Genomic DNA, 27,774 nt, shown 5'->3' with positions numbered 1-27,774 from the left:
GTCAGTGGAGACGTAATATGACGGCGGTGCCGCGCATGAAAGAGTCGATCCGATCGAGACTCGATGATTGGATTTTTTTTCCGACGCGCAACAGAGCCGGGTGGCGACCCTGGCGGGGAGCGTTGCGCGTTGCATCTCGCTGCCGTGGGTACGATCGATAAAATAGAATGCCTGGTAACCGGAAGAGAAACGGAGAGGAAAAAGGCGCGCGAGAGGGAGACGGCGCGCTGGCCATGTTGGGTTGCGCGGGGAGCCTGAGACGAGAGTGGTTGAGTGGGTGGAAGTGGAGTGGGCGGCGGTGACGGGTGACGGCGGCGGTGAGCATAAAGAGGATAGGATAATATCGGTGCGCGTCCTCCCGCGAAGCTGTCCTGCCGCGGCGCGGGGCTTCGCTTTCGCGTCCGGATCCGTGTCGCAGGTCGCAGCCTCCCACAGCCGCGAAGCTAGAACGATGTAGTTATGCCGAAGAGGAGCACGCGGCATGTGAGGGATTCGGGGAACACGAGAAACACCCAGCAGCAGCAACCGCGCCGACGGTCAACGTCGCGGACGCCGACGCCGACGCCACCCGGTGCGGAACTGGTGGCAGCCAGTCACTTTCGCAGCGTAAACATCGGTCTGGCCAACAGCAAGCGCTGGCTGTCGCTGAAGAAGCGGCTCGGCTTGACCACCGACGAGGATGTCGCGGTTTATTTACTGGACCTTGCCGAGTCTCCCAGCAGGTACGTTCCCCGTCGGCATTTCGCGGTTTTCTTTCCCCATTCTCACGATAGCAACGAGCTAGCTTCTAGCAAGCATCGAGTCGGCCTTGGCCAGCTTAGCTTAGCCGAGTAGCCTGGGTGAACCTAGAAGACAACCAGCCGACCCAACCCCGACGAAACGAAGCCCAGTTGTCACGCGTTCGGTTCGGAGGCGCGTTCAGTGCTTTTTCCCCTACTCTCGCTCGTGAAATGCCTTTCGCCGAATCGCCATCTTACGGGGACGGTGTTCGGTCAGCGTGGAGGTGTTGAAGGTGACGCGAAACCGATCGATACCGCCGCTGCGGGTGACGGTCCCGTGCGTTTTGAAAATCGCGCCGACGAAAGCGAAAAGTGGCCTCCGGCTTTTTCACGCCGGTACATGCGAAACTGCTACAATTACCGCAATTAAATACAACTTGCTGCATTTTTGTTTTCCATATCGTTACTCGGACCGTTTGTAGACTGCTGAGTAGAGTATACTTCAAAGAATAAAGAGCGAGCCTACCTTCGTTCAATTTTTATTTTTAATTCGTTCCGATTACGTTAGATAGATTGACATTTGGTATAAATCCATGTACGACAATTAATTCTGACGATATTTACAGACAGAAATGCAACAAGTTGTATCTTCTCTCTTCACACATTTTTACAACTTTCTGTTTTTAATTTGTCACTAAAAAAAATTGTCATTGATATATCTTTTCGTGCACGCACAGGCAACAGGGTAAATGCAATGGGGCAGAGAGTTGGAGAACGGATCAGGATCGCAGCGATCTGGACGAGGAAGCTGTCAAGATCGGAAGCTCGGATAAGGACGACGAGGAGGAGGAAAAGGACGAGGAAGAGCCCGTTCGCAGGAGCTCGAGGAAACGAGATCCCGCGTCGAACGTGATCGAGATGCCTTCCGCCCATACAATAAGTGAGAGTGTACCGGAGGTGCAAGACGATGCAATCAAGTTACACGTGCGACGTACTTCGAAGTCGAAACATCACAAGAACAAGATGAAGCATCGCAAGGACAAGCGAAAGAAACGGCGTCACCTGAAAACCGGCACCGAAAACAGCGGCTCGATTAGAGTGGACAAGTTTGAATGTGCCGACGAAAATGCCCTGGAAGCGCAGAGCGATTCAGTTTCGGAAAGCAAAGATTTAATCGATCGCGAGGCGACTGTAATCAGTGAATTGGACGTTAAAGTAAAATTAAACGTAGAGAGCTTTGGGATCGTTGCAAAGGACGTAAAATCCTCTACGATTAAGACTGATCACGTAGATAGTATAAGATTTCAAAACGATGTAAATAGTACGATGATTAACGATGCTAGGTGCAAGGCGAAAGCAATCGACGTACCTGGCGATTCGTCGAGGGATATCTTAGAGGATAATAACCCAGTTACCAAGTCACACATAGCGGAATCGTCGTCTCTTCCAAAACATTACAACTCTGAAAATTTAATAAGCAAGAATGTAGAGTATTTATTGAATTCTACGCCCAATACCGATAGCGTACACGTCGAAGCGCAGGTCAAAGTGGATGCGCCTGAAAAAGAAAACGAAATTAAATTGATAAGGTCAGGCCGTTGCACGGAATCGCACGAGTACAAAGACGCATTTTGCGACACCTCGAAGAACGACGAATCCAAAGACGCAACGGATCGCAAGGTGAAAAGAAGACGGAAACGTCCGCGTCACGATGCACAAAACGAAGAGAGCTCGGCGAAAGACTTCGTCGAGCCTAACGCTTTAGACGAGACAACCGCGTTTAAGCATCGACGAAAAAAGCACAAGCACGCGAACGAGCACAAAAACAAAAGACATCACGATGTACGGAAGGCGCCGCAGGACGGCATCGTTGTACAAGAAGAAACGCGAGACGCCTGTTTATCTAATGCTGAGCTGCCGTCGTCGACAGCGGGATCCGGAAAAGATACCGCCGCCGAAGACGTCGAGAACGGCAACGAGCCGGACGGCTTCGACGACATCGACGACGTTACATCGGAGCCGCAAAGACTCGCGATTAAAATCAAACTCTGCCAAGAATGCAATAGCCGTCATTTGCAGGACGCGTGCCCTTTGACAATATCGCAATATGCGGTAATTGACACAATCTCTTACGACAAATGGTTGAACAAGCATAAGGAAAACACCGAAATAATGAAGGCTGTCGGCTCAGAGGATCCAATGTCGGAGGGCTACGGCAGATTGGCGTACGACGGTTTCGAATCTGACGACGAATCGTCAACGTCCAACGAACAGTGTAAGATCAAGCCGAAAGTACAGCGAGAGGAGAAGCAGTTAATAGTAGAAATAGATCGGCCACTGTATGCAAGAGATTCTCTCCCAGATTGTCTTGAATTGAAGATCACTAACACCGTTCACGGTCTCGGCATCTATGCCAAGAATCCAATACCAATGTACGCCAAGTTTGGCCCGCTTGTCGGCATATCAGTTAAAGAAATGGACATTCCAGATGATTTTTCTATGCGTCACATTTGGGAGGTATTATTATTAACAGTATTTTTATTCATTAATATTTTTATGTTTCTATGTAATGCGCTACACTTCTAACATTTCTTTTTAATTTGTGAAATATTCAGACTTTTGGGACACTTAATATATTTTTTGTATTGTATTTTTATTGTAAGTGCAATATTTGTCAAGGAAATTTACATTACCATCTTTTTCTTTTTAGATAGATAATAACGGAAAGAGTGTATATGTTAGTACCACCGATCCACTAAAGAGTAATTGGATTCGATACATACGACCAGCTGAAACAAAAGAGAAGAGAAACGTTGCAGTGATTGCTAAACATGGGCAATTGTATTTTGTTACGACTCAGAATATCGTATCGGGCGTGGAACTTACTTACTGGGTGGAGTCACAATCTTCCACATGGACGAGAAAAAATAAAATTAATAAAACAAGTACGTGTGTGCGGATAGTATTAAACTTTAATATATAATTGACCGATAATTAACTCGTAATAGAATTATTTAAATTCTCACCTGTATATTACTTTCAGATTGTGGAGGTTGCAATCTTATTTTTGCACACTCGATATATTATCGATTGCATTGCTGTATCTTTCACGATATGAATTATAGTTTAACAATAAGAAAATATCACTGCAAGGTATTTTATTCATTTTACTGACGTATTATATTTAAATTAAATTAAAAATTAATTGCACTATGATTTAAATGAATTATTTATTAGGTTTGCGGTGCCACAGTGTTAGGCAAAGATAATATCATGAAACACGCAGCGGAGCTGCACGATGGTCGCGGCGCATATCAGTGTCAATATTGTAAAAAGTTTTTTTTACGGCTAAATTACTTAGAAATGCATCGAACTTATGGTTGTTCACAAAATCCACATCGAGCACGACCATTATGCGATTTCTGTGGCCGTAAATTCTGTCAGCCACAAAAACTAAAAGTACACATCAAGAGAATGCATAGCGGTAATAACACAATCGATTTACAATTATTTAATTTTATCGTTATTTTTATTATCTTGCGTATAAACGTAGTATTGTTTTTTGTGCAGACATGGCTGAAGTGCTTAAGGAATTTCAATGTAAATTATGTTTGAAAATCTTGGGTTCTCGTGCGGCTCTGCAACGACATATGAAAGAAGTCCATCACAAAGATGTTATTGCCGCTGCTACATGCGATCGATGTGGAAAAATGTTTCAGAATAAAAGCAATTTAAAGATACATATGTTGACTCATAGTGGTGTGAAACCATTCAAGTAAGTCTTTTAATTTATGTAATTTTTAAATTATTTTATATAAAATATAAATAATTTTAAATAAAAAAATAATTAACCTACTATTCACATATATGATTTTTTTTACTAGATGCAAGGAAAATGGCTGCAAAGCAGCTTTCACAACAAAACAGTGTCTACAATTTCATTACAAAAAGGTACACGGCCTTACAGAGGAAATGATGCCCAAAATTGAGAGGTCTGTGGCGTATACTTTTGACGCGTATAGCGGTGGCCTTGTTGAAGATATGCCTTGTAAAAGGATTATTCACTCCAGTCGACGAAATTCACAGGTAAGCAATTATTTATGCGTATAACTGCATACAAAATTTAACACAAATTCTCTACTTATTATATATTTTTACAGCAGGACAATAGCAACAGTTTACCGTCTCTCGACGACTGCAGCTCAGAAAGCAGCTTGCAAGTCGAAATATCGACACCAGTATCAGTACCAGCGTCCGCGTCTGGATCGGTACTGGCACCGACACCGACACCGACATCGACGTCAATACCAATATCGGCATCGACATCCACACCGTTACCGCCGCCACTATCATCGTCATCGTCATCATCGCCGATACCAGTATCAGTACCGACACCGATACAAACACCGACAACACCAGCATCAGTACCAGTATTAACAACAGCATCAGCACTTACACCTGTATCGCTACCGGTACCGGTGTCAACGCCGTCATCAGGACTGATATCGACACCGGTACCAGTTTCAACGCCGACACTGGCATCAGTATCGACACCAGAGTCAACAACGGCATCGGCACCAATATCGATATCGATATCGGTATCAGTATTGGCACCAACGGCAGCTGCGATAACGAGTTCTGCTCAAAACGTTATCGTCGATTCATTACAAAATGAAGCAAGATCTACGGTAAAATATAAGATGAAACAAGAGTCTCAAATTTCAATCCCATCTACGCAAACTACGTCCTTGTCCGATGGACTCGACGGGACGATGGAGAATGGGCAAACGGAAGTCGATTTATACGACACGTCGAGAACATTGAGCAAAAGTAACAAAAGGTGGTTAACAGAATTCAATCCGCCCCCTACGTCCGATATCGCTGTTCATTTACCGACGGTCTCGACGCCGTCTAATATTTATAATTTTGAAGATAGTAGAAAAGACTGTGGTAATGAGAAAATAATCTCGCGTACCAGCGTGACGACGTCAAGTTTGATAGAGAGTAATAAATTGCGATTGAACGTATATCGAAGTAGAACAGAAAGCACGAATGCGAGTTTGCTGGTTGAAGCGGCTCTGGACGCTGCTGAGAGAGACATAGGAACGGTATCTAGTCCAATTTTGGAGGACAACGACCGTGAAACTAATTTCTATTCCATCTCTAGCCAGCTGCAGTCACCGATACCGCAGTCACGATCACCGAATCATCTCGACTCGTATATTGTACAGCAAGAAGAGGAATTGATTTCGCCTGCACCTACTCCAGACGATCGGCACACTCCTCCTAGTCACTTACACGTGGATTATCATTTACATCGGCCAATCGAATACATAAACACCTCACGGACGCACAATATCGAACAGTATTTGCATCACGAGGAATTGCCGCGAGTCCCTTCGCCAAATTACATACATATGCAACAAGAAGATTTAGTCTCGCCGTCAGCTACACCGAATCATCGCTATCAAGACGTACATCATCATCAGGTGTCGACGGATAATCTGTCGAGTGACGAGGGTGACTCGGTGGCTCAAAATCTCAGCCTGTCCGTGAAGGAGAAGGCGCTACAGCTCGATTTGTCGACGTCTTACAAGTATGACTCCCTCGAACAGGACTTCACCCGAGAGAGATCTAATTTTGAACCACTGGTGCTCAACAGTGGTGAACTTCAAGGTTTAGATATGTCGGCACGAAGCTTTCATCACAGTTTCGGCGCCCAGATGCAAAACACACGTTATCATCATCATCTGTATGATATCAGCGAACGACAAACCGTGGATCTCAGCAGGACAGGCAATTACTCCATGTCGCCGCCCCCGCCGCCGCCACCTTATCCACATAACGAAGTTGTACGAATGGTCAGCTTAGATCTCACTCCCAGCCGGCATAGTGTCGATCTAAGTCTTTCCAGATCGCATCATCTGCACGGATCCGGTACTCGTGTCATCACCAGCCCGCAATCCGTTGGCTCGACTACGACGCATGTAGTATCCGACGCTGGCGAAAGTCGAATGCTTTCTCCACCTCCACCTCCACCCCCCTTGTCTGGATATAATCCCAGCTATCCGGTGAGTCCAACTCCATATCATCCTCCGAGATCTGGTTATCATCATTATCCTGGTTATTATTAATCATTTTTTTTATTGATCGTAAAAAAAAAATTGATCGATAAAGACGAATCCTTAGTCTTGATGGTTTATAGTCAACGTTTTTTTGACGGTATTTATTTTAAGTTTATTTCGGATTCAGATTTTTTTTTATAATTATCTCTACTCTAACGAAGATTTTTTTTTCTTTAAATTATTTAATATGCATTATTTTATATCGCGATGTATTTGCTCGCATTGCAGGCGGGAACTGCCATTTTCATATGTTATTAAGAGTAACGCAAAATTTTATTATTTTTATTCTTGCGGTAAATTTATTAATATTTAAGTCGGTGATAATGAAAATATTGACGCGCGCGATTTAAAAAAAAAAAAAAAAAAAGATAAATGCACAAACGTGTACATGATACATTCACGTTCAGAACAGATGTTATTTTTTTAAAGAAAATTAATTAGCACGAGATTTTACAGAGAAAAATCTATTCCAGAATGCTCGAGTAATTGTCGATAGAAAAATTTAATTTATTCGTAACTACATAGCTGTTAAATTATTTATCGTTTACCCTTTTCAAGCTGTATATGCAAAATGTGTATGATGCGTGATAAGTAGGAGAGAACGAGGTTGGTTGTGATGCTTTTTAAAAATCGCGTGTGTCTATCAAAATTTTATTCTACTCGAAAGTGCAGACTTTTTCTCCTTCAAGAGTTAAGTATTTCTTTTTCGCTTTATTCGTCGCCCGAGGGCAACATTACACGATGTACGTATGTGTTACGAATACTTGAAAGACGTAGCGATCCTCTTCTAGATTACAGAACGGATAATCTTAAAAGAATAGAAATATCATGATTTTCATTTAATTTTTAAGAGATTGCACGTTAAACGAGAAACTATCTGTCGCCGAACGAAGCATATTACTGCCTACTTAATCTTTGATTTATTCACTAATATCTCTTCTCAGGTTTTATAACTACAGAACGTTAAAGTACGAAATATCGTCATAATTAATATTGTGCCACAATCCACCTCGCCGTCTCTCATATCATTTGTGTATGATGTAGAATGATCGTTAGAGACGGGAGAGAAGAAAGCAGAATTATATCGTGATCCAGTGCCACGTCCGTGATAATTGAAATTATTAACGAGTTGTTACTCTTATCTCTTAGCTTATATTCTTCTATTTCGGACCTATACTTCACTGAGAAATACTCCATTTAACGTGGCTTTGGTGATAGCACAATAGCATTCCAGTGTAGCAAAATTCCTTGCAAAAGTTATGCGATTAAAGATTTAGAAATTAAGCTAGAACCTTTTTACGAAAAAGAAAGAAAGAAGGGGGGGGGGAGCGAGAGGAGATCTGACAAATGTCCACTGGCAATATTTTAATAGTCCGTGCAAATTCTAATTAAGCGTATTCTTTTAACCGCGAGCCAATGACGAAATATTGTTTTTACTACGAATGATTTGTACAGCATTGCGATTCAGCATCTGCGCTGCATCTGGGATGCTCCGATGTGCATTTGGGAAATTATCGAGATGCCTAATGTGGTAGCTATAAGTCTGTATATCTCTGCATGGCGATAGCAGATTGTAAACGTTTGTTTTTATTCTAGTCATTACATATTAATTAGTGAACAAGACAACCTTTAGCCGTAAGCTACGAGTAATTTAGCGATTCGCGCGAGCAATTTGTCTAAGTGCGTATATTTTATTGCTGGCGCAACCTCACGAGAATTCGCACGATTGTATTTCGTTTAAAGAGACGTTGCGTTCCCTCGCCGATTAACTTTGCGAAAAAGATTAGTGATATCAACGTATTCCAGTGTTGAAATAAAACGCAACGCGTATAGAATCCATTTTATGAAAGCTTGACTCAATAATTAATTTTACGTACGTTTTCATTTAACTTTAGATATTATTTGCGATCAAAATAACGTTTTCGCTGAAGAACAAAAGAAAAAAAAAAGAGCGTGCGTATGTACGTTTACGTACGTATGCGTATACGTACGGAGGTGTATAACGCAAATGTGTGTAATTTCTAAGTTCGCGCTGCGAGTACATAATTAATTTTCGTGTCGCTACTAGGTTGAATTTACTGTCTAGCCATTTATTAAAACCAAAGATCTAAAAATATTGTAACTCTTGTGCCAAATCGAAAGGCGCTTATTGTTATATATTATATTGTATTGTATACACGCAACTTTTAGCAGAATGTAGTGATTAAAGATGAGGACACTGTAGTCTTTGTTACTTTTCGCCATACTTTTTGTTGGCCGGTTATTTAATTACGCTTCACTCGCGCACGCGTGCGAAAGTTTTATTATTCTAAGAAGACTTTGTTCATTAATTTTATGTTGATTTATCTTTACTATGCTTCTGATATTGAAGACGGTTACCATTTTTATTCTAATCAGGTCAGTTTTTTATGTAAATGTATTCGCGCATTTTTTCTTTTTTTAATCCATCATGGTTTGTATGTACATTGTGCATAACGTAAGAACAAACGAAATACATTTACTAAGATTATACATACATATATATAAATATATATATATATATATACATATAATATATTTGCGTGTACATGACAAAAAGAAAAATTCAAAAGAAATGTTTACGAGTACAAAATGTGGCACAGACTATATTTGTATCAGGTTTATCGATATTAATATTGTAAGTCATATTAATAGAATATGACAATGACTAAGCAGAGAAATGTATTTTCTTTTATCCAAAATTATCCTTTTTACAGAGAAGTCTGCAGGAATAAAGGATGCCTCGAGCAAATATCTCATTTTTGACTGAAATATTAGTCTTTTTATAATGGATCTCTTTATATTTCGAAAATATAATGGCTGTATATGCGCACGAGTGCATTAGGTAACATTTAGGAATTAAAGAACAAAAAGTCGGGAAGATCAAATTCGCAAGGCTTGATAAAAAAATTATTACAAAACTAAGATTTACGGGGAAAACGAGAGACATCGTAAGAATCATAAATCGCAATATCAGTGCTGTTGTTTACTGTATTTACAATGTAAAGAAATACATGGAGGATATAGTACATCGATAACGCGATAGCTTCCAGTTAGAATTTGTCAGATCCATCGGACAGAGGTCAGTTTGGTTTCGTTTTGGAACAATATTAATTTTTTTTAGCGATATCAGCGTCTTCCAGCGATAATAGGGGCGGAATACGCAGCTGGCAGAGCGGAATACGCAGCCGGTAGAGCGGAATACGCGGCCGGCAGAGCGGAATACGCGGCCGGCAGAGCGGAATACGCGGCCGGTAGAGCGGAATAAGTCAACGGTGCAGACGCTACGTATGGGGCAGCTATGGCATGATTGATAGCGTGCGCGTTGTAGCTCGTGGCGTAGGTTCCAACTGTTAAAGCCGCTGGTACCGCTGCTGGAATCGCTGGGACCACTCCGGCAGAACAGACAGCCACGAGAGCGCCAACGAGAACCTTGAGAATCAAATATATAAAAATACACGATACACTTTTGAATATCTCGTTTGATCGAAACGTTTCCTATTATTTTAATATCTTCCATATCTAGCATCTAATTAGAAAGTATATATTTATAATATATAATGCTTGTATATTCGATATTAAAAAAAAAAAAAAAACTACTTGTGGAAAAAGCAGTTCTCAAAGTAATTTAAAAAATATGTAGCTAATTAAATACTAGAAATACCGATAGTATTATATTCTTTCAACGAAGCAGTTCCAGTACTGTTAAATAATATTGTACAATGTTGCTGAATATTTCTAAAGTACTGTAATTACTTTGCTAAAATGGTGCTATCGGTATTTTTAGCATCGTTCTAGTATTCTATAAGGGGTAGATAACGCGTGTCAAGTTATTATTCAAGACTTACGAAGATTTTGGTCATCATTTTAACTGCGATGCGTGAGTGGTTGTCCCGCTGTGAAAACTGCGATGTCTATTCTCGATTATCGCGGTGTCTTTTATACATCGTGCCTTTCCTTACGAGACAAAGACACTCCCACCCGCCACCGTGATCACGATTTGTTGTACAACTCGTACGGGGGCACATCCGGAATAATTTATTATGACCGGTCTCCGTTTTGGGATCGTGCCGTAATTTTCATTATCACTTAAGTTTTCAATGATCGATCGATGAGACAATTTTTTTTTTTTTTTTCCTTTTTTCTTCTCCCTTCTCTTTTTTTTTTTTTTCTCGTGATGTAACCAAATCAGAACAATGGTGATGATGTAACGCTCGTGCATACGTTTACACACGCATACGTGAATGCACAAAAGTAATAATTAATTAATATTTCGTTTGCAAGTGAATTAATTTTAATTCTGATTTAATGAGTTCATTATCTCGTTCTATGTTTAGAATTAATAAAATATAAAATACAAGTCAAATCGTGATATAAACTAATCCGCATTAGTGGAGGAATTCTCATAACTAATTATAATACAAGTTTAATCCGAAGGTTGTTATAATTGTACTACTGTCATCGATCATATTATTTGTACAAAATCTAATTGCGTCATTTAAATTTCACTTTAAATTAAAATTAAAAAAATTGTAACGTTCTATTCGTGTTATAAAATTGCGCGGAAAAAATAATATGCAATCGATAACGCCATGTGGATGCATCTTCTTTCGTTTTTAGAATTTTGGAAAGAAATTACGATTTTCGCTCGATTATTATTTTCTTAATTATCATTTCATATGTTTTTTTTCTTTTTTCTAAATCGGAAGGAACGTCCCTTTGTTAGGAGACCGAAAAGATAAAACTCCCGAGATCAACGATCAAGCCTACGTGCCCTCGAACGAATGCTTTATGTAAACGATCGGCAAGAATTTGTTTTTATCATGTCGTCGATGTGACGCACGATCAGAAGCAGGATATACCTTCCAAGGTTGCGAGATTGCGATGTAGTTTGGCAAGATTCGTGTTATTACCACCGAAGCGATCTGCGGGCTGAAGGTTTTCGACACGCGGCGCAGCATCTCTTTCTTCCTTCATTTTTACCCCGATCGACTTGACGGAAAATTGATACTCGACAATTATCGCCTCAATAGGCGATTTATTCAGATTTATTCCGAATATCTGGTCATGCACATAATTCGCCTTTACCGTGATTAACATGCGATAGTTTGGTAACGATAACTTTCGTTTTAGCGTCCACCAGTATTTTCTGACGCACTTTCCTCGAGTACGTGATCAATTTGCTGAAGAAGCTACGTGCGTTACGTAAGTCTTCAGGTATCTAGATTATCGGTGTGTGACCTAAAATGTCACACACGGTTAAATCGCGATCAGATTTGCAATGACTAGGTGTAGGCGAGAATCGAAAACATTTTGGAATCATATGTATATCGACACTGACACCGAATAAATTAGGTAACTCAAATGTAGATCTAAATATTCATCAGGATAAAAACACGAAAAAAAAAATGTTTTTATCTGAAAAATATATACGTACATAATAATTATATGCGTACGATATGGAAGATATAAATTATTTTTTATCTATTTCTTAAAATAAAATACATATTTAATTTTTTCAGATTAATTTTTCAAGGCAAAACACACAAAGTGACGTCGAATAATTTTTATATCTTCGAAATTATAGTATATACAATAATCTTTGGTACAGTATGAATATATTAATCTTCATAAACATTATCCGTAGTCGAGGTAATTGTTAAGCCAAATTATATAAACGAGAATGAAGTTGTTATGTAATTAATCCTTTTCGTCTATGAGGCCGAATATAATTCGATGTGACAAGGTTACGTGAAGATTACGTGATAGAGAGAATGGATAAATGATGCGAAAAGCGCTTAGATCGATTTGCGGCTAACAATAAACGCAAAACAGTTCTTTTTCAACATTAAATGTCAAATTAGCAGTTATGAACCGTACGTACTTTTTCCGCGAGTTTTTACAAGATCTCGCTCATTAGCGTCGGGCATTTTCTTAAACGTGCATAATTTTTTTGAAGCGGTCCTCGACGACCTCTTTAATTTTAATTTTACTTTAATTTTCTTTTTTAATTTAATTTTTCAAAATTTAATTCAATTAAATTTAATCTTGCGTAAGTTTTTTTTAACACAAGAGCTAGAGAAAGACGTCGAGAGGAAAAAGTAAAACTATATCGTCGTGTGTTCTAAGATTCGTGAAAGAGCGATTCACTCCGAGGAAACGAGATTGATTAAAATTTGAGTAATTTGCGTTAAAGACGGACGACGATAAAAATTCGTCGACAGATGTAACGCGCATTAAGCGCCGTTTCGGTCGCTTGAAATATTGCAAATCAGTGACGAAAGTCACTTGACGATGCTCGTCGTGCTCGTCGAGAGAGTCGTGCCAAAAAAAGAGAGAAGGTTCACGCGTTAACCAGGAGGTAGTGGCACCGATGGACCGACGACCTTGACGAAGTGCCGGTTGGGGGTCGGACAAAGCGCTATAAAGGCTATTGCTTTTTCATTCGCAAAGCAGAACCCTTTCTTCCCTCGCTCCGAGCTTCGAGTAGTAATCGAGGATAAACTAAACCGTTCAACATGTTTAAGCTGGTAAGCTTCTTTCCAAAAAAGAAAAAAAAAAAAAAAGACCCTTCTCTACTTAACTATCTCGCTCTTCACACCATGTGCGTCGCATATAGTTTCAATCAAAATGTGTAAATTATTTAAAGTAAAAATAATGCTGAGAAAATCATAGAAATTAATTTCTAACGCAGAGTAATTGTATCATCGTTTTGTATTCTCTACGAGAGGCAAGACGTTCTCAACTGATGCTTGACTATTTTATTGATCGAAAGCACATAGTCCTTTTTTTTTGAATTTTTTAATGCAATTTAAAAAACTACCGATATAAACTCTGCCTCTTTCTTACGCCTCGCATTGAATAGCGTGATGTTCGCCAGTGAAGATTCGATCGTTATAACGTCTTAATAATACTATTCTGTGTTCTCCAGTGCATTCTCTCCGTTCTGAGCATCGTTTACGCTGCGGCTGCACCTACGCCGGGAGCAGTTCTGGCAGCTGTTGCGGCACCAGCACTACCCGCGCCGATTATCACCGCCAGTAGCAGCCAAGTGGTCGCCAGAAATTACAACACACTTGCCGCGGCCCCGATTGCTTACGCCGCGAGTCCCGTCGCACCCTTAGCAGCTTACAGCACCCATGCCGTTGCACCTGCCGCGTACGCCGCCTATCCGGCATATTCCGCGCCCATCCTCTTGTAATCCATTGAACCTCGAGTCCTCACTCGAGCTCCATATGGATTTCAACCTTATCTCGCGACTCGCCAATCTCTTGTAATGTTACGATACCGCTGAACAATGTGAATAATACATTTAATCTTTCATCCGAGCCTCCGTCGTTTTTTATTTACATGCATCACATCTTTTTCTTTACGACTTATATATATATATTTTTTTTTTTCTCTGACGAGGTCTTCTCGTAATCGCAATTAAACAAAGTTTGCATAATTAGCGTAATGTATCCACGTGATTTTCTCGGTCGCTATTACCTAAGCGCATTATTATATTTTATGAAACAAATAAAGAGAGAAGAAATGCTTTAATGATACAATAATTACGAGCTTGATGAATTAATCACGGTCCTACAGTATCCCACAAAACGATCTATATTCCACGCTGTCGTGTTATCAAGAATTTCTATTGTACGTGAAAATTACCGAAATACGGACGACATTGTTTTACTGAAATTAATTATATAAATAGATATAAATGGATCGATAGCTTATACAAGTTTTCTTATCAATTTTCACAGCCGTGCACGATATCTCGAAAGTCTTCGATGTAAACTATTATAATATATTCTCCACTAAATTTTCCACGCGCACGCATGAAGCTTTAGGAACCTCTTAGCTTTTACAGTCTCTTTGACTCGGAAAGCATAGCACTCGAATATACGCGATGTGAATTTAATTCGCTCGACGCAAGAAGAGTGCTCTGGGCGGTTTATGTCAGGCAGCGTGATCAAGGAAATAAAAAGGAAGAGGGACGGGGAGAAAAGGGCAGAGCGAAAACTCGTTCGTCCGAGATCGTCGACGTTACGTGGCCTTTGCTAGTATAATTTTCTCAATACGGTCAGTCCTGTTTTGGTTCGCGGTCTCTCTCTCTCTATCCCTTTCCCGCTCAGCCAACCGGATCTCATCAGCCAATCGAGAGAACTACTTCAAGGCGACGCCCGCATATTTTTTCTCAAGTTCAAGTTCGTCGAGTCCGGCTCCGCCGCTCGCGGTACATCGCCTTAATCACCGCCACGCTTGTGACGCCGCACGAAATTATATGGATCGATCAATCTTTCTCTCTCGAGATACGATCGGCCGCAAATTTATGTTAAGCATCCCGCTAGGTTCTCAGGTAATTTCATCGAATCTCAGTCGAAGATAATACGCCGATAAAAACACGAAGAAATTAGTAATAATAATCCTTTTTTCCCCGCTGGTTTCTTTAATTGATTCTGGCCTTTTTTAATTTTTAATAGCAATTCGCTGGCTGCTCGACGTAATTAGAAGAAAAAAACATCCTCGTTGCGCCTCTCTTGAGAATCTCAACAAGGGTATTTAAAATGTATCGAGTATATTAAATAATTAAATATGAATTTAGGGAAAAGAAACGAAGGAACGCGATTGATTCTTAATAAATTTAAAGTCTTAGGTAAACGTTCGGGAAATAAAATTTGTTCGAAGTTCAAGACCCGTGATTTCATTCTCCCTGAAGCAATAAAATCCGTAGGTAGACGGAAGCGTACGTCGAGCGGTCTTTTATAAGACCTTTTATTTAAATCCTAATATAATTTCCAAGCTTTCCTCCAGATTGATTCGCTATCTTTTTCAATACTTTCAATAAGTTCTTATTTTACTCTCGTGGAAAGAGAACGCGATATCGCAATAGAACCTAATAAAATTGATTTAAGCAAAATTGATATTATCCGACCGTCGTTACAGCTTTTTGATTTTTCGTTGTACATATATGTGTACATATATACATAACAGGTTTATTTATTGAGTAGTTTTTACGGCGTGCACGGAGTATGTACTCCGATTGGCATCCGAGACAGAAAAGGAGAGTAGTCTGACCACACCTGGCTGTCAGGGATGACCTTGAAGAATCGTCATACCTGTCCCTACCCCATATCAATGTACAACCGTGCAACAAAGCTCCATTGGTTGGCGGTAGCAGCCGTGGTTGAAGAAAGAAACGGAAAAAGAGGAAATCATGGCTTAGCACACGTTCGTTTTCCGCTTGAGACAAGGCGACGCCCTCTCCGAAGGTGTATCGAGAAAACGCGAAAGAGAAGGGAGGTGGAGATGAAGAGCGACTCCTGATCAAGGGATCCCCGTCCTCCTATATAAGACGTGGTATGCCGTATTTTGGCGTATTATCGTACTGACTGCAAGCCAGACTTATACGAGCTCCAAGATGTTCAAGCTGGTGAGTTAATTGTGACTTTTTGTCTCTCGCTGTCGGCGAGATTTTTTTTTTCATTTATCGTTTACTCATCGAGGAAGTTAAAAACGACGGTATACGTCTTCTTCTCGCGTATAGACGACGTATAATTTTCAATACCGAATCTATCGTGTCATGGAGAATTTCTCGTACTCCTAATCGCGACTTGTACTTTTTCCCCCCGCTCGTCATGTCGTGTACTTTTCCGTTTATCACGGAATCAAAAAGTATACGCGTGAGTCGCTTCACGGGTATAGTTTACTGTACGGAAAATTTTAGATAATAAATTTTTTTGATTCTCTCAATCGCGAAATTAATTTTTGGTTTATTTCGAACGTTGAGAGAGAGAGGGAGGGAGACGTATCTCGCTTTGCGAATAGTCACTACGTAATCGTTAAGAGGTATGTACGTCATTCCATTTTGTATTTTTATTTTGTCACTAAAGCTAACAATTCTAATTAGATAATATCTATTATGGTAAAAGTTGAATAAGAATTGCGTAAAGTAATTTTTCCCTTTGTTCTCGAAAACCAAGCGAATGTTACGAGTATTTCCCGTATCGTTTCACGCGTGATAAAACTTGGCCATTAGCACTGCGATTATTTTCCCCGGCAACATCGACCCTTCTATGACCACCCTAAATGTCAATTAAAATAAAAGTTTACGGCTCAATATTTAATATAAAAAACTTTTCTCTTAACCTTTTCAAAATATTAAAAGCGTATATCAGTTTCTACATCGTACAAAGCATCTTTGAGGGAATTGTCGATAATTTCATCGACGCACATCGAGCTTAAATTTGAATTAAAACTATGAATCTGAGTGACCGCCCTGACACAAATCTCTTTAAAAAAAAAAAAAATAAAGTGATCTATAATATTTCTAACAATAAAAATATAGCTAACGATTGTTCTAACGATAGAAATAATTCTATTTAATTATTAAAAGTGTCCTAAAATTATAGTTGAAGCCAAGAGTAACTTGCCGAAGTGCGGTCGAGACGCGTTGAAAGAACCGAGTGCATGCATGCAATTAATCTCGTAACAACTAATAATATTGTTGCAGTTGTGTTTGTTCGCCTTTATGGCACTCGCTGCCGCTGCACCAGCACCGGGACCGGGACCGGCACCCGGACCAGCACCCGCACCCGGCGCGATCATCGGCGCTCCGCTTGTGACATCCTACAGCGCTCCTATTGTTTCCGCACCGCTGGCCTACAGCGCGTACAGCCTACCGACCTACAGCGCGTACTCTGCATACCCGGCACTACCCTACGCGTACAAAAGCTACGCAGGCCTAATCGTTTAAACGCACAAGAACCCGCAGCCATCAGAGATTAAGGACCACCAATCACGGACACACTCTACAAATTGACCGATCAACGCTCACGAAATCTAATTTTTTTTTTTTTTAAAGTTCACCGCGGACCTCTCCGTCCGCGGTTTACTCTCCTCGTTCCCTCTTTCATCCACGTTCGAGTAACGCTCCGCAACTCGCATTCTATTTGATCCAGAATCAATAAAGCCGCTTAAAAGCAACTGTGTGAGTCTCTTCTATTTTAATTAGGTACAATTCCATCCTTATGATTTGTTTACTCACTTGTCTACTGTGTAAGAGAAAGTTTTTATTTTACCGGAACGAGAGCGAAATTCACGTTAGTTGAATATCTTTTGCAATATTTTCAGAGTGGAAATTTATCTAGCTAATCCGATTTTGCAGCTAGTGATTAGATCGCGCAGATTAAATATATTTCTTATGCCGAAACAACTCAAATATTACTTTCGTAAATCTTGGATAAAGTACGATATTTAAAACTTAAATAGTTTTAATTACACGAGTCAAAATTGCTGTCCTAACGTCACACGATATCATTCATAAAATAATATATGCGTACATTATTTTCCGTATATTTTTAGAAACGGACTTTTCGAACAATCGGACTAAACGCTATACGAAAGTGACAGAAGCGATCGAAGATCCATTGCTGATTAACTATTAATATTAATCGTACGTAATACCTGTAGCCGCGTGCGCTAATGAGTCATTTAGTTACGAGGATCTTTGAACCTCATTCGTTAAATTATGATGATATCAGAGCTGGTTCGCAGAAATCTTGTTACCGCCAAGCGCATAAATTCACGCAACTTGTATAAAACGCAACGACCAAGTAACAGGGAGAATTAAGATCTTATTCAATATTTAAAAAACTATAATAAACATCAATGTATTAAATAACACATTGAAAAAAAAAAATCAAATCAAATTTATGCCTTCATATCGTATGTCGTACGTACGTATGCGTGAATGGTGTTTCGTAAGTAATCTCTTTTACATCAGTCAAAACAGTAAAAGGATTTATTACCTATATTGCGTCAAAGTTTAATGAACGATATTTATTAATAATTATTGCACAAGCTAATCAGTCTTCTAATATGAAAAATTATATGTACATTATAAATACGATTCTATGTATACGTTTCGTTACGTACCTACTGTTTTCATTAATCCATATACATATAGTTAATATACGCTATTTGCAGAACGTAAGCGCTATTTATGTAATGTTACATCATTGCTTTTGATTACGAGTAACTTTGACACAAGAAGATAACAAATCTACATTACGTTATCGCGTTATTACATTGACGTAAGAAACGTAACATCGGCAAGATGAATTATTCGTTGATTAGCAAACATCATCTTTTATACGGTGAATACATAAACGTGTATTATAATTTCCTAATTACTTTAAACCCCTAACGTGACAACTCCTTAAGTTTTAATTATTTTGAATTTCAGATATCGTCGACAATCAACGCTACGTAACAATTTAAAATTGTTACATATCAACAAATCGTTCGAGATTACGTTCGTGTGTGGCGGATACCTTTTTTTATACATTTTTTTTTATCTTTGAAAAATAAATCATAGTGGCAAAATTATTACACAATGAAGCCAAGTAATTATGACAGAATGTATTACCTCATAAAAGTAAAAATAGTAAAAAAAAAAAAAAAAAACATTTATACGAGTATGAGGTGAGGACGTTAGTTTAAAATTAATTATCATAAATAATATAATATTTAAAGATAAATTTAGTACAATATATGTATGTATGTAAAGCAATTGAAATTAAATAATACAATTTTAAATAACTTTTTTTTTTTTCTTTAATAAAACTTTAAAATAATTTAATAATCTAACGTTAAATTTTGGTTTGAACACCTAAACATTCTTTTGCGTGCTGAGAAAGAAAGTACGTGACAATTAAGCTTTTAGTACTGTAAGCCACAAAGCTTCTTTATGCATTTGTCATTGACATTGTTATCCATAGTTGCGTAATTAAACGAGTTTTTGCAATTGCGCTTTATGCGCAATTATGTAAGACGTTGATAACAATATTGGTATTCATTATCTGAATGTTTGTAGACGTCGTTGTCCAGTACAATGCACATATATATGTGTATGTATATGCAAAATAGTGACAGTAAACTTGTGAGAAATGTGAAATTAAATAATCGCGATCATATGACGTACAATATGCACGTGTAATTGAGAAAATATTCTACGCTACGATTATTTCCAGTTTCGTGCAGTTTAAAACAAACAAAATATTATAGATACAGATGCGACTTGATTGATATAAAATACGTTCGTTTCTTCCATTATACATAAATATTTGGGACTATCGCAAAAAATTAACATGCAAGTTACGTACTTGTCACCGTTTTCTTATTTTTTATTTCTTTTCTTTTTAAATAAAACCTAGACTTTTTAAAGAAAACGCTATTATTATGGCGCAGTTGCGCGTTTCCATTAGCGCTGTGGTACATCGCAGCTTTCAATTCTGTGAAATCTCTTACTCCCGGAACACGGATTTTCACGTGGACGGGGCATGCGCGTGCACCCGCGTTTACCTGCGAGGGTATAAAAGATCGAGTTTCAAGCGCATCAGTTCAGTTTAATCTCGTGTGCAAGACGTAATCGTCTTGACGAGGAGAGAAATGATCGAATTATCGATCGATTGATTTAAACAAAAGAGAAAACATCTCTTTTCGTTTCCCATTTATCTCTCACGCGAGAGTAAAATTCGAGACTTTTTGATCAACCTACGTCGAGGTCCCTATTCCTACATCTGGATCAACGCGTGGAAAGCACGCTCGACAGCAGCTGAAGTCAATACGTCTGAACGAAAAATCTGATCGGCGAATTAAAAAGCCGAAATAGTATTCACCTCAAGATCCACCCTCGTTTCTTCGACTACTTCTCATCGCTTGGTGTAAAAGCGTGACTTAGTGCGACTTTGGATATATCAGAATATATCAAAATATCGAATAACATGGAAGAGTCGTCGGAAGTGAAGAAACAGAACGATCACCGGCAGCATCACTCGCGGTATCATCATCACCACCACCACCAATATTGTCGTCGAGGTAGAATAACCGCGGGTGAAATCGGGGACGATGAAATGAGCACCGACAGCGGCTGCAGCAGCGGCGGTAGTATGGAAAACGAAGAATACCTATCGCGACAAGACAGCAGATTATTTCTGAAGATCCACCGTTACCCAGAGGGACTACGAGGACGACCGACGCGATCGCAGGAACGACTTAACACGAACGTGCAGAGATCATTGGAGCGGAGTTGGAGCTTCTCTCCCGAGGACGTCAGTTTCACCAGCGGAGGTGCCTCACCCTTATCGTACTCCTCCACGCCTTCGGACGCGCACAGCAGCAGCGACAGCGATTCTCTCAAGAGAATCTCCACCACGGAGACTCTCAGGCGGGTCTTTCAGAACCTAAAGGTCACAACGTCTAAGTGGGATCTGAGTAACAAGGAGAGGAAGTACGTGAAGAACTGCTCGAAGAGGATCTTACGCAGCCCGATACCCTGCGTATACGTCCGAGGACCATCCGGCCTGCCTACTCAAAGAATTCCTCGAAATGCCACTTTTCAGAATTAAATGACATATCTTTCTTTGTTCACACCGCAGTCCGATCCGGTCGATAAAAAAAAAAATTTACGTACGAACGTAAACAATTGACGAATTCTGCAATCGAGAAAAATATCATGGATTTCGAATGCAGCGCAGGACCAAAAATATCTCTCAAGACATTTAACCGATAGGCATATAATGCGCGTTGAGCCTAAAATACAGCGAACGTATTTGTGATAGTATATCGCGTCATGTCTCGTCATTGAATTTGTCTTAACAAAATTAGGAGCCCGACAGAGAATTGCGCGCCTTCCGAATTTATTCGAGATCTCTCTCTCCTTTTTCCTCGTCAATTATTCTAACTGCGATTTATATGCATTTCTCAGTGACTCGTCATCGGTCGCTATCGGCGCAACTTAATTCTTTGACGGATTTTTTAAGTAGTAAAAGTCAAGCGTAAGGCCGACTGAACGCAACGAGGGTGCTTGTGCCTCATCGAGACGAGTAACGATAAATTAAAATGAAAAAAAGAATTATAATCAGATCAATCGCGTTAAATTAAATAAATGTAATGATCGTATTGACTGCAGATTATCCTCGATACTTGAAATGTGCAAGTTATTTATACATATTATATGTTTTCGACTTACGAGATATTACATAACGTATATGCATATCTATACACAACCGATATTTTGATTTGTCAATTTTTAATTCAGATATCTAGAGAATAAAGTGAACTGTAATGTATTTAAGATTGTCTGCGTAGCAATTTCTAATACCGTTGCACTTTTTTTAATTCAAAACTTTGCCGTCGTGTGTTTAAAATTAAAATACTTGCCACGATCTATTATGCGCACCTTTAAAAATGCGACTCACCTCAATTAGATATTCTTCTCTAATCTAATCAATATTCTCTAATTGTAAAAGTATGTGTGAAAGTGTCGTAGTAAGAGAAAAAAGAAAAAAAAAAGAAAAAAAAAAGATATGAATCCATTGTGTAGAACTGAATGTTTTGTATTGTTTTGTCTATGTCGTCACATTTATGTTTTAAATAAACGTTTCTTATTCTAAAATTACTTTTTCCTTCCTTCTAACTTTATTGTAATGTAGCGTAACAATTAATTTTTTTGTAAAAAGATATAAAAAAAAGAGCCTAATGTTTATAAAAGATAAACGTACATTAACGCGAGTCCTAATACCTCTGTTTTCACATTTTTTACATGAATGGCGAACAAACGCTGCAAAGAAAGACGATTATAGCCGGTGCGTGTACGTAAGATCATGCCGTAATGAATCTTATAGAGAACATGAAAGATAATCCTTACGTTACGTAATACAAAGACATGAAACGCATAAGAGGCTTTATCAAAGTTTGTTAAAGCTCGGCTGCTTTAATTAATTGCACAAATACGATATACGCGACATTACTTTCGTTCTCTCTTATTCTTTAATTCACATCATCGATATCAAATTAAAAAAATAATGTGTTTTTTAATTGCAATGCCGTTGCCGTCCACAAGTTAATTTTTTTTTTTAGCAATGCTAATAAATTTAATTGATACTTTTATCATTATTTCTTCATCCACTTAAAATATCGGTGACTGCAATACGATACCTTGAAGACTACCGTGGCAAACTAAAGATAAAATTAGGCGCACGCTTTTTGCGCTCCGTGTTAAAGCGTCAATGTTAATAGCGTCGAGCGCGTGTACAGATTATACACATGCGTAGGAATGCGCTTATTCGTATCTGTTCAGTTATTCAATTCATATTCGACTGTTGCACGTGTCTACACACACTGGACAACGAACGCCTTTTGCGTAAGAGGGAAAAAGTACAAAAGTATAACGGATGTGCGCTGCGGTTACGATATATGTTTTTATCCATGGCCATGACAGAAGCTGCTGAAGCAACTGACCTAGTTGCAGGAGCTTGCACCCCTGCGTGACGTCAGAATATGCAGGAGTTCCATTCACGAGGCTTCGATAAAGTGGATCTAGGTACGGTTCACCTCCATGAAATGTCACAGTTCATTCAGTGATCCGCGCGCGCTACCTTTCCTCGCTCTCGACTCGTTTGCGTCTCGCGGTGTCTATTCTTTCTTTGTCATTTACAAAAATAATTATATTCCCTAACGTTAAACGTTACACAACGCACATACGTACATACGTCTTTACGTCAATTGTTCCAGCTATATCTGCGTTGTTACAAATTGATAAGAAGTAAAGAGTCTATTTTTTAGAATTTATTGCAACTTGTATTTAAATGTCTACTCTTCTCCTATGACAATTTTTTACTCTCTCCCCCCCTTTTTTTTTTTTCTTTCATATGTATATGTAAAATTTCCACAGTTAAAATCTTATAATATCGATGTAAATCTCGTTGTAAATGTATTTTATTTATTTATCTGAATACCGATGCGTGAAGCCAAAAAGTATTTTGCTAATAATGAAAAATTTATATAGATATAATTTGAGAGTCATCGAGATATTGTGCTATCTTTCAAAAATAAAAAGCGAGTATGTTTTGGCGATCTTGCGGGGCGGGGAAACTATTAAGGAAACTATTGAGGAGACTATTAATCCGTTTACGTCGTAATCATGTAGATCGGAAAACGTAGCTACCACGCGGCGTGTATCTATCTATCTTTACGTTGGACTGTTCGCTTCCTTTTACCTACGTGCAATGTCTTTGGCCCAGTTTTCCCATCGGCGTAGTGACGTCATTTACGTCATTGAGAAGGCCACTGACAACGACAACGCGCCCTAGTTCCTGTGCCCCTGTGGTCGCGTATCGTTGTGGCCCGAGCCACGGTAACATTGCCGCGCAATGCGGAACGAACTCGGTCGGGGTTTAATCCTGTAGCCTTCGACCCTTTGTCGCGGTCAATCCCAAGATTGGATCTCGCCCTCTCCCCTTGCTCGTACGTGCGTCAAATCGCGCGTCGCGATAACCCGCCACCGTTCTCCATTCTACTGTGAATCGCGCAAAGTGTTACCGATACAACGGCGATCGTTTCCGACGAGCTACCGAGTTATCCGAAAAGGAATTAAAACAGTTATCAATATGGAATGCCGATATTGTATGTAAATTAATCCCCAATTCTATACCCTTCGTATTGCGTTTAAGCGAAATTTGCAGATCAGCATCTACGCTTGAGTAGGCAATTTTAGCTATTTACGATCGATTGTTTAAATGTAATTATTTCGATCATCTTTAATAAATGGTTGATAGCGTTAAAGTATGTGAGATTTAAATCGTCGCAATCGATACCAACGCGTACGAATGAATGCATATAAATTTCTATCGACGTCACGCCAAGGACGTCGAGCTTAAGTCAAACCGAGGATATTACGAACAGTGATGAGACCGTGAGAGAAGCGCGGATAGCGGATTCTCCCATTCACTCCGTTCGTACAAGTGATACTAAGCCAGTCAGCTGGTGAACCGGTCGCGGTCGCGGTCGCGGTCGCTTGCGTCACTTGCGTTGGAATGGGCATGAACGGTGGCGGAATGGACCTATATGCTAGTTAAAGCTGCAAGTTCGCCGACCTTCCGTTCCATCCCGACGATGACGCTATAGTTACGTCACGCCGTCATAGCGACGAGCGAGTTCTCTCAAACCGGCGCGCGATCAAACTAGAACTTTGACCTGTAATCAGGCCAACAGACGAACGACCCTGCATCCCTACTCTTTCGTCCGCCTTAGAGGAGCGTAACCACTTCGCCCTTATTCACGCTTTCTGTCCCGTACGAATCGTATTATACAAAGCGACTTTTAATACATGGCGTATTAAATGAATTAATACAACAGCCAAGAATAATGTGTGCGATGAACAATTTAACAGAACTGGACGAAACCATGCGCGCGCCAGGTGTGCGATGTTATTTAAGAGAGCCGATTACAGAGTACGGATAAAAAAAAGTCATGCGACTTACTGATCTGCATGAGCTTCAGCGGAGTTGAAGAACTGCCGGTGACTGTAACATAAAAAGAAATATTAATGTAGAGACATGTAAATTAGTTAATATAATTATAAAAAAAAAAAATAAGTTTTTATTTAATAAAGATTTTTTTTTAATTTATGCCTACCTAAGAGTTGCTCCGCCGATGCAGGATGCCCGTCCTGGGCCTGCTCCTCCTCTCAGATGGGAGACAAGCCGTCCTTCCGCGCACAAGTAACTCGCGAACGCGACCGTATTAATTACTATCGCGTAAATTAATTAACACTGTCGCGCGTTTTTTTTTTTCGACACTCCCGGATAAAAATAATCTTAACAAAAAGCGTCCGATAACTATCGGCACACCCGAAGCGACCGACAAACCATACGGTTCGTATAATAAAAATTCGGCGTGCGGCACTATTTCTCACCGATCTGTAACAGAAAAATAAAAAAATTATGTTGGGAATATTAAATTTAATTAAATAAAAAAGTTAAAAAATGTTATTAAATATCTAAAACATTTTATTCCAAAAAAAAATTAATTCTTACCCTGGGGTTGCTCCGCTGCTGCAGGATACCCTTCCTGGGCCTCCTCCTCCTCTCAGGATGTCTGCGAGATGTCTGGTTGGTCCATCGTCAATGGCAGGATATTATCTGGAACACAAAAATTACAATTATTACTCAGTTCTGTTCAATATATTGTTGAGGGCGTATTATCTACATGTTGCCGTGAGCGTGTTTTGGTCTCGGGTGACCGGACGCACACTCCAACGCTAGCACAGCTAGCTCGTACCGTCCCCCGTTACTCCCCGCGCACCCCGCGCCTATACCCATTTTTACGATAAAAATTAAGAAGCGCGACGAACGATTATTCGTTATAAATGTATGTTCTCGATATTCGTGGCTTTGCTTACCTTTATCGGGGTCCTCACTCGAGTCGTTCTCGATCTTGACACGAGAAGCTGGCTTCGACGTAGCGAGGTTCCGGAATCACCTTGATCCTTCGATTGATCCTCGTCGGCGGAATGAACGTCACGAACTTCCGGCAAGCGGCGAACGAGACGGGGCCGCGATGTGAAACGTCTTCCTGGAGTTCCTCAAAAGTCCCACACTCGGAACGGGACGGAAGTCTCGGACGCGACAAAGGAGACCGGTCGAGTGTCGGTGGATGGACAACGGCGAATGTCCCGTGCACGACACTTCGGTTCGTAGGGCCCTTGGAGCAAGACGAGACGCACGTACGCGACGATATACCGCGAGAGAACATCACGCGGATGCCTCAATACTCGCTCGGAACGGGACGGAAGTCTCGGCCGCGACGTAGGAGACCGGTCGAGTGTCGGTGAATGGACAACGGCGAACGTCCCGTGCACGACACTTAGGTTCGTAGGGCCCTTAGAGCAAGACGAGACGTAGGTACGCGACGATAAACCGCGAGAGAACAACACGTAGATACCTCGATATCCGTCGCGAAAACCGGTGCTCACCTTGTGACCGGCATATTTGTTTATGTGTAGTAAAATGATTTTCGTAGTCTGTTTCGAGCTCGCAATCAGGCGATTTATGAAGCGCTGTGATTGGTCGTTGCGTAAAGTCCCTAGCGTGCCGACCAATCACAGCGCTCCATCGATCGTCTGATCTAGAAGCTCGCAACGGACTACGTGCCTCGTGTTCCTACTGCGTACGAGAGAACACGCGGTCACGCGGAGAGTTCGAAACGAAGATGTCGAGGCATCTGTACGTGATCTCAGCCTTCGCTTTACGTCGTTTCTCATGTCGAGTTCGAGGATTTGACGGTCGGGATGTCCGTGGACTATCTCGGGAGTGTCCAGTGCGCGGAAGGAAGACTCGACACGTGCTACCTGAGAGGAGGAGGAGGCCCAGGAAGGGTATCCTGCACCAGCGGAGCAACCCAGGGGTAAGTACTAAGCTTTTCTTCCGAATTATATTCCGAATTACATTCCGAATCTATGATATAATTTTGTCATTCCTCTGTTACAGATCAAGAGGATCTCCGCTGCTGCGCATCGTTTAGTAAGACATTAAAGTACCGAACGCCGATTAATGATAATACGAACCGCAGCCAGTTCGTCGGTCGTTTCGCGTGTGCCGCTAATTTTCGGGCGTTTTTTACGATTTTTTTTTTACGGAATTGCGTTCGCGAGTTTCCTGTGCGCGGAAGGATGGCTCGTCACGTCCCATCTGAGAGGAAGAGCAGGCCTGGGACGGGCATCCTGCATCGGCGGAGCAACTTATAGGTAAATATAAATTTTTTTCTTTTTTAGAAAATCTGTAAAAAATAAAACTTTACCTTTACATTGATTTAAATACCAGCATGTCTACAATAATATATTTCTTTTTTTGTTTCAGCCACCGGCAGAATTCCACAACTCCGCTGTATGCAGATTGGTAAGCCAATAACTTGTTTTTATTTTCAGGATTTTCTTTTTTCAGGCGTACCATAAAATAACGCGCGACAATGTTCGGTAAAATTCGCGATAGTAAATTCACGGTCGGGGTTCGCGAGTGACCAGTGCGCGGCGCGGAAGGATGACTCGACACGTCCCATCTGAGAGGAGGAGCAGGCTCAGG

At 40.3% G+C, this 27,774-nt stretch overlaps 2 protein-coding genes across 3 annotated transcripts; both read left to right on the top strand.

The window, feature by feature from the left end:
- Positions 1-299: 299 nt before the first annotated feature.
- Positions 300-10,248, top strand: LOC139111610 (uncharacterized). Of its 2 annotated transcripts, none has more exons than XM_070672034.1 (8): positions 300-722; positions 1,457-3,236; positions 3,430-3,664; positions 3,763-3,872; positions 3,957-4,203; positions 4,290-4,494; positions 4,604-4,805; positions 4,883-10,248. In XM_070672034.1, the coding sequence occupies exons 1-8, from the start codon at positions 460-462 to the stop codon at positions 6,851-6,853; spliced, it is 5,013 nt and encodes a 1,670-aa protein (XP_070528135.1). In that variant the 5' UTR covers positions 300-459; the 3' UTR covers positions 6,854-10,248. The 2 variants fall into 2 exon arrangements, with proteins under 2 accessions (XP_070528135.1, XP_070528127.1); XM_070672026.1 differs by having other exon boundaries at positions 302-722; positions 4,880-10,248.
- Positions 10,249-17,606: 7,358 nt separating this feature from the next.
- On the top strand, positions 17,607-25,150 carry LOC139111761 (uncharacterized). The gene has a single exon (XM_070672260.1). It carries the CDS (start codon positions 20,638-20,640, stop codon positions 21,259-21,261), a length of 624 nt encoding a protein of 207 aa, XP_070528361.1. The 5' UTR covers positions 17,607-20,637; the 3' UTR covers positions 21,262-25,150.
- Positions 25,151-27,774: the final 2,624 nt, after the last annotated feature.

The sequence above is a fragment of the Cardiocondyla obscurior genome, linkage group LG02 (genome assembly GCF_019399895.1).
Source record: "Cardiocondyla obscurior isolate alpha-2009 linkage group LG02, Cobs3.1, whole genome shotgun sequence".
Taxonomy (NCBI): domain Eukaryota; kingdom Metazoa; phylum Arthropoda; class Insecta; order Hymenoptera; family Formicidae; genus Cardiocondyla; species Cardiocondyla obscurior.
This window is presented reverse-complemented; position numbering and strand designations above follow the sequence as displayed.

What these genes read in the sequence shown, in the direction of transcription:
- LOC139111610 (XM_070672026.1), top strand. Translation starts at nt 460, where the DNA reads ATGCCGAAGAGGAGCACGCGGCATGTGAGGGATTCGGGGAACACGAGA. An exon ending in CTATGCGTCACATTTGGGAG is followed by an intron (nt 3,237 to 3,429) that starts GTATTATTATTA and finishes TTTTCTTTTTAG; the next exon opens with ATAGATAATAACGGAAAGAG. An exon ending in AGTGGTGTGAAACCATTCAA is followed by an intron (nt 4,495 to 4,603) that starts GTAAGTCTTTTA and finishes TTTTTTTACTAG; the next exon opens with ATGCAAGGAAAATGGCTGCA.
- LOC139111761 (XM_070672260.1), top strand. Translation starts at nt 20,638, where the DNA reads ATGGAAGAGTCGTCGGAAGTGAAGAAACAGAACGATCACCGGCAGCAT.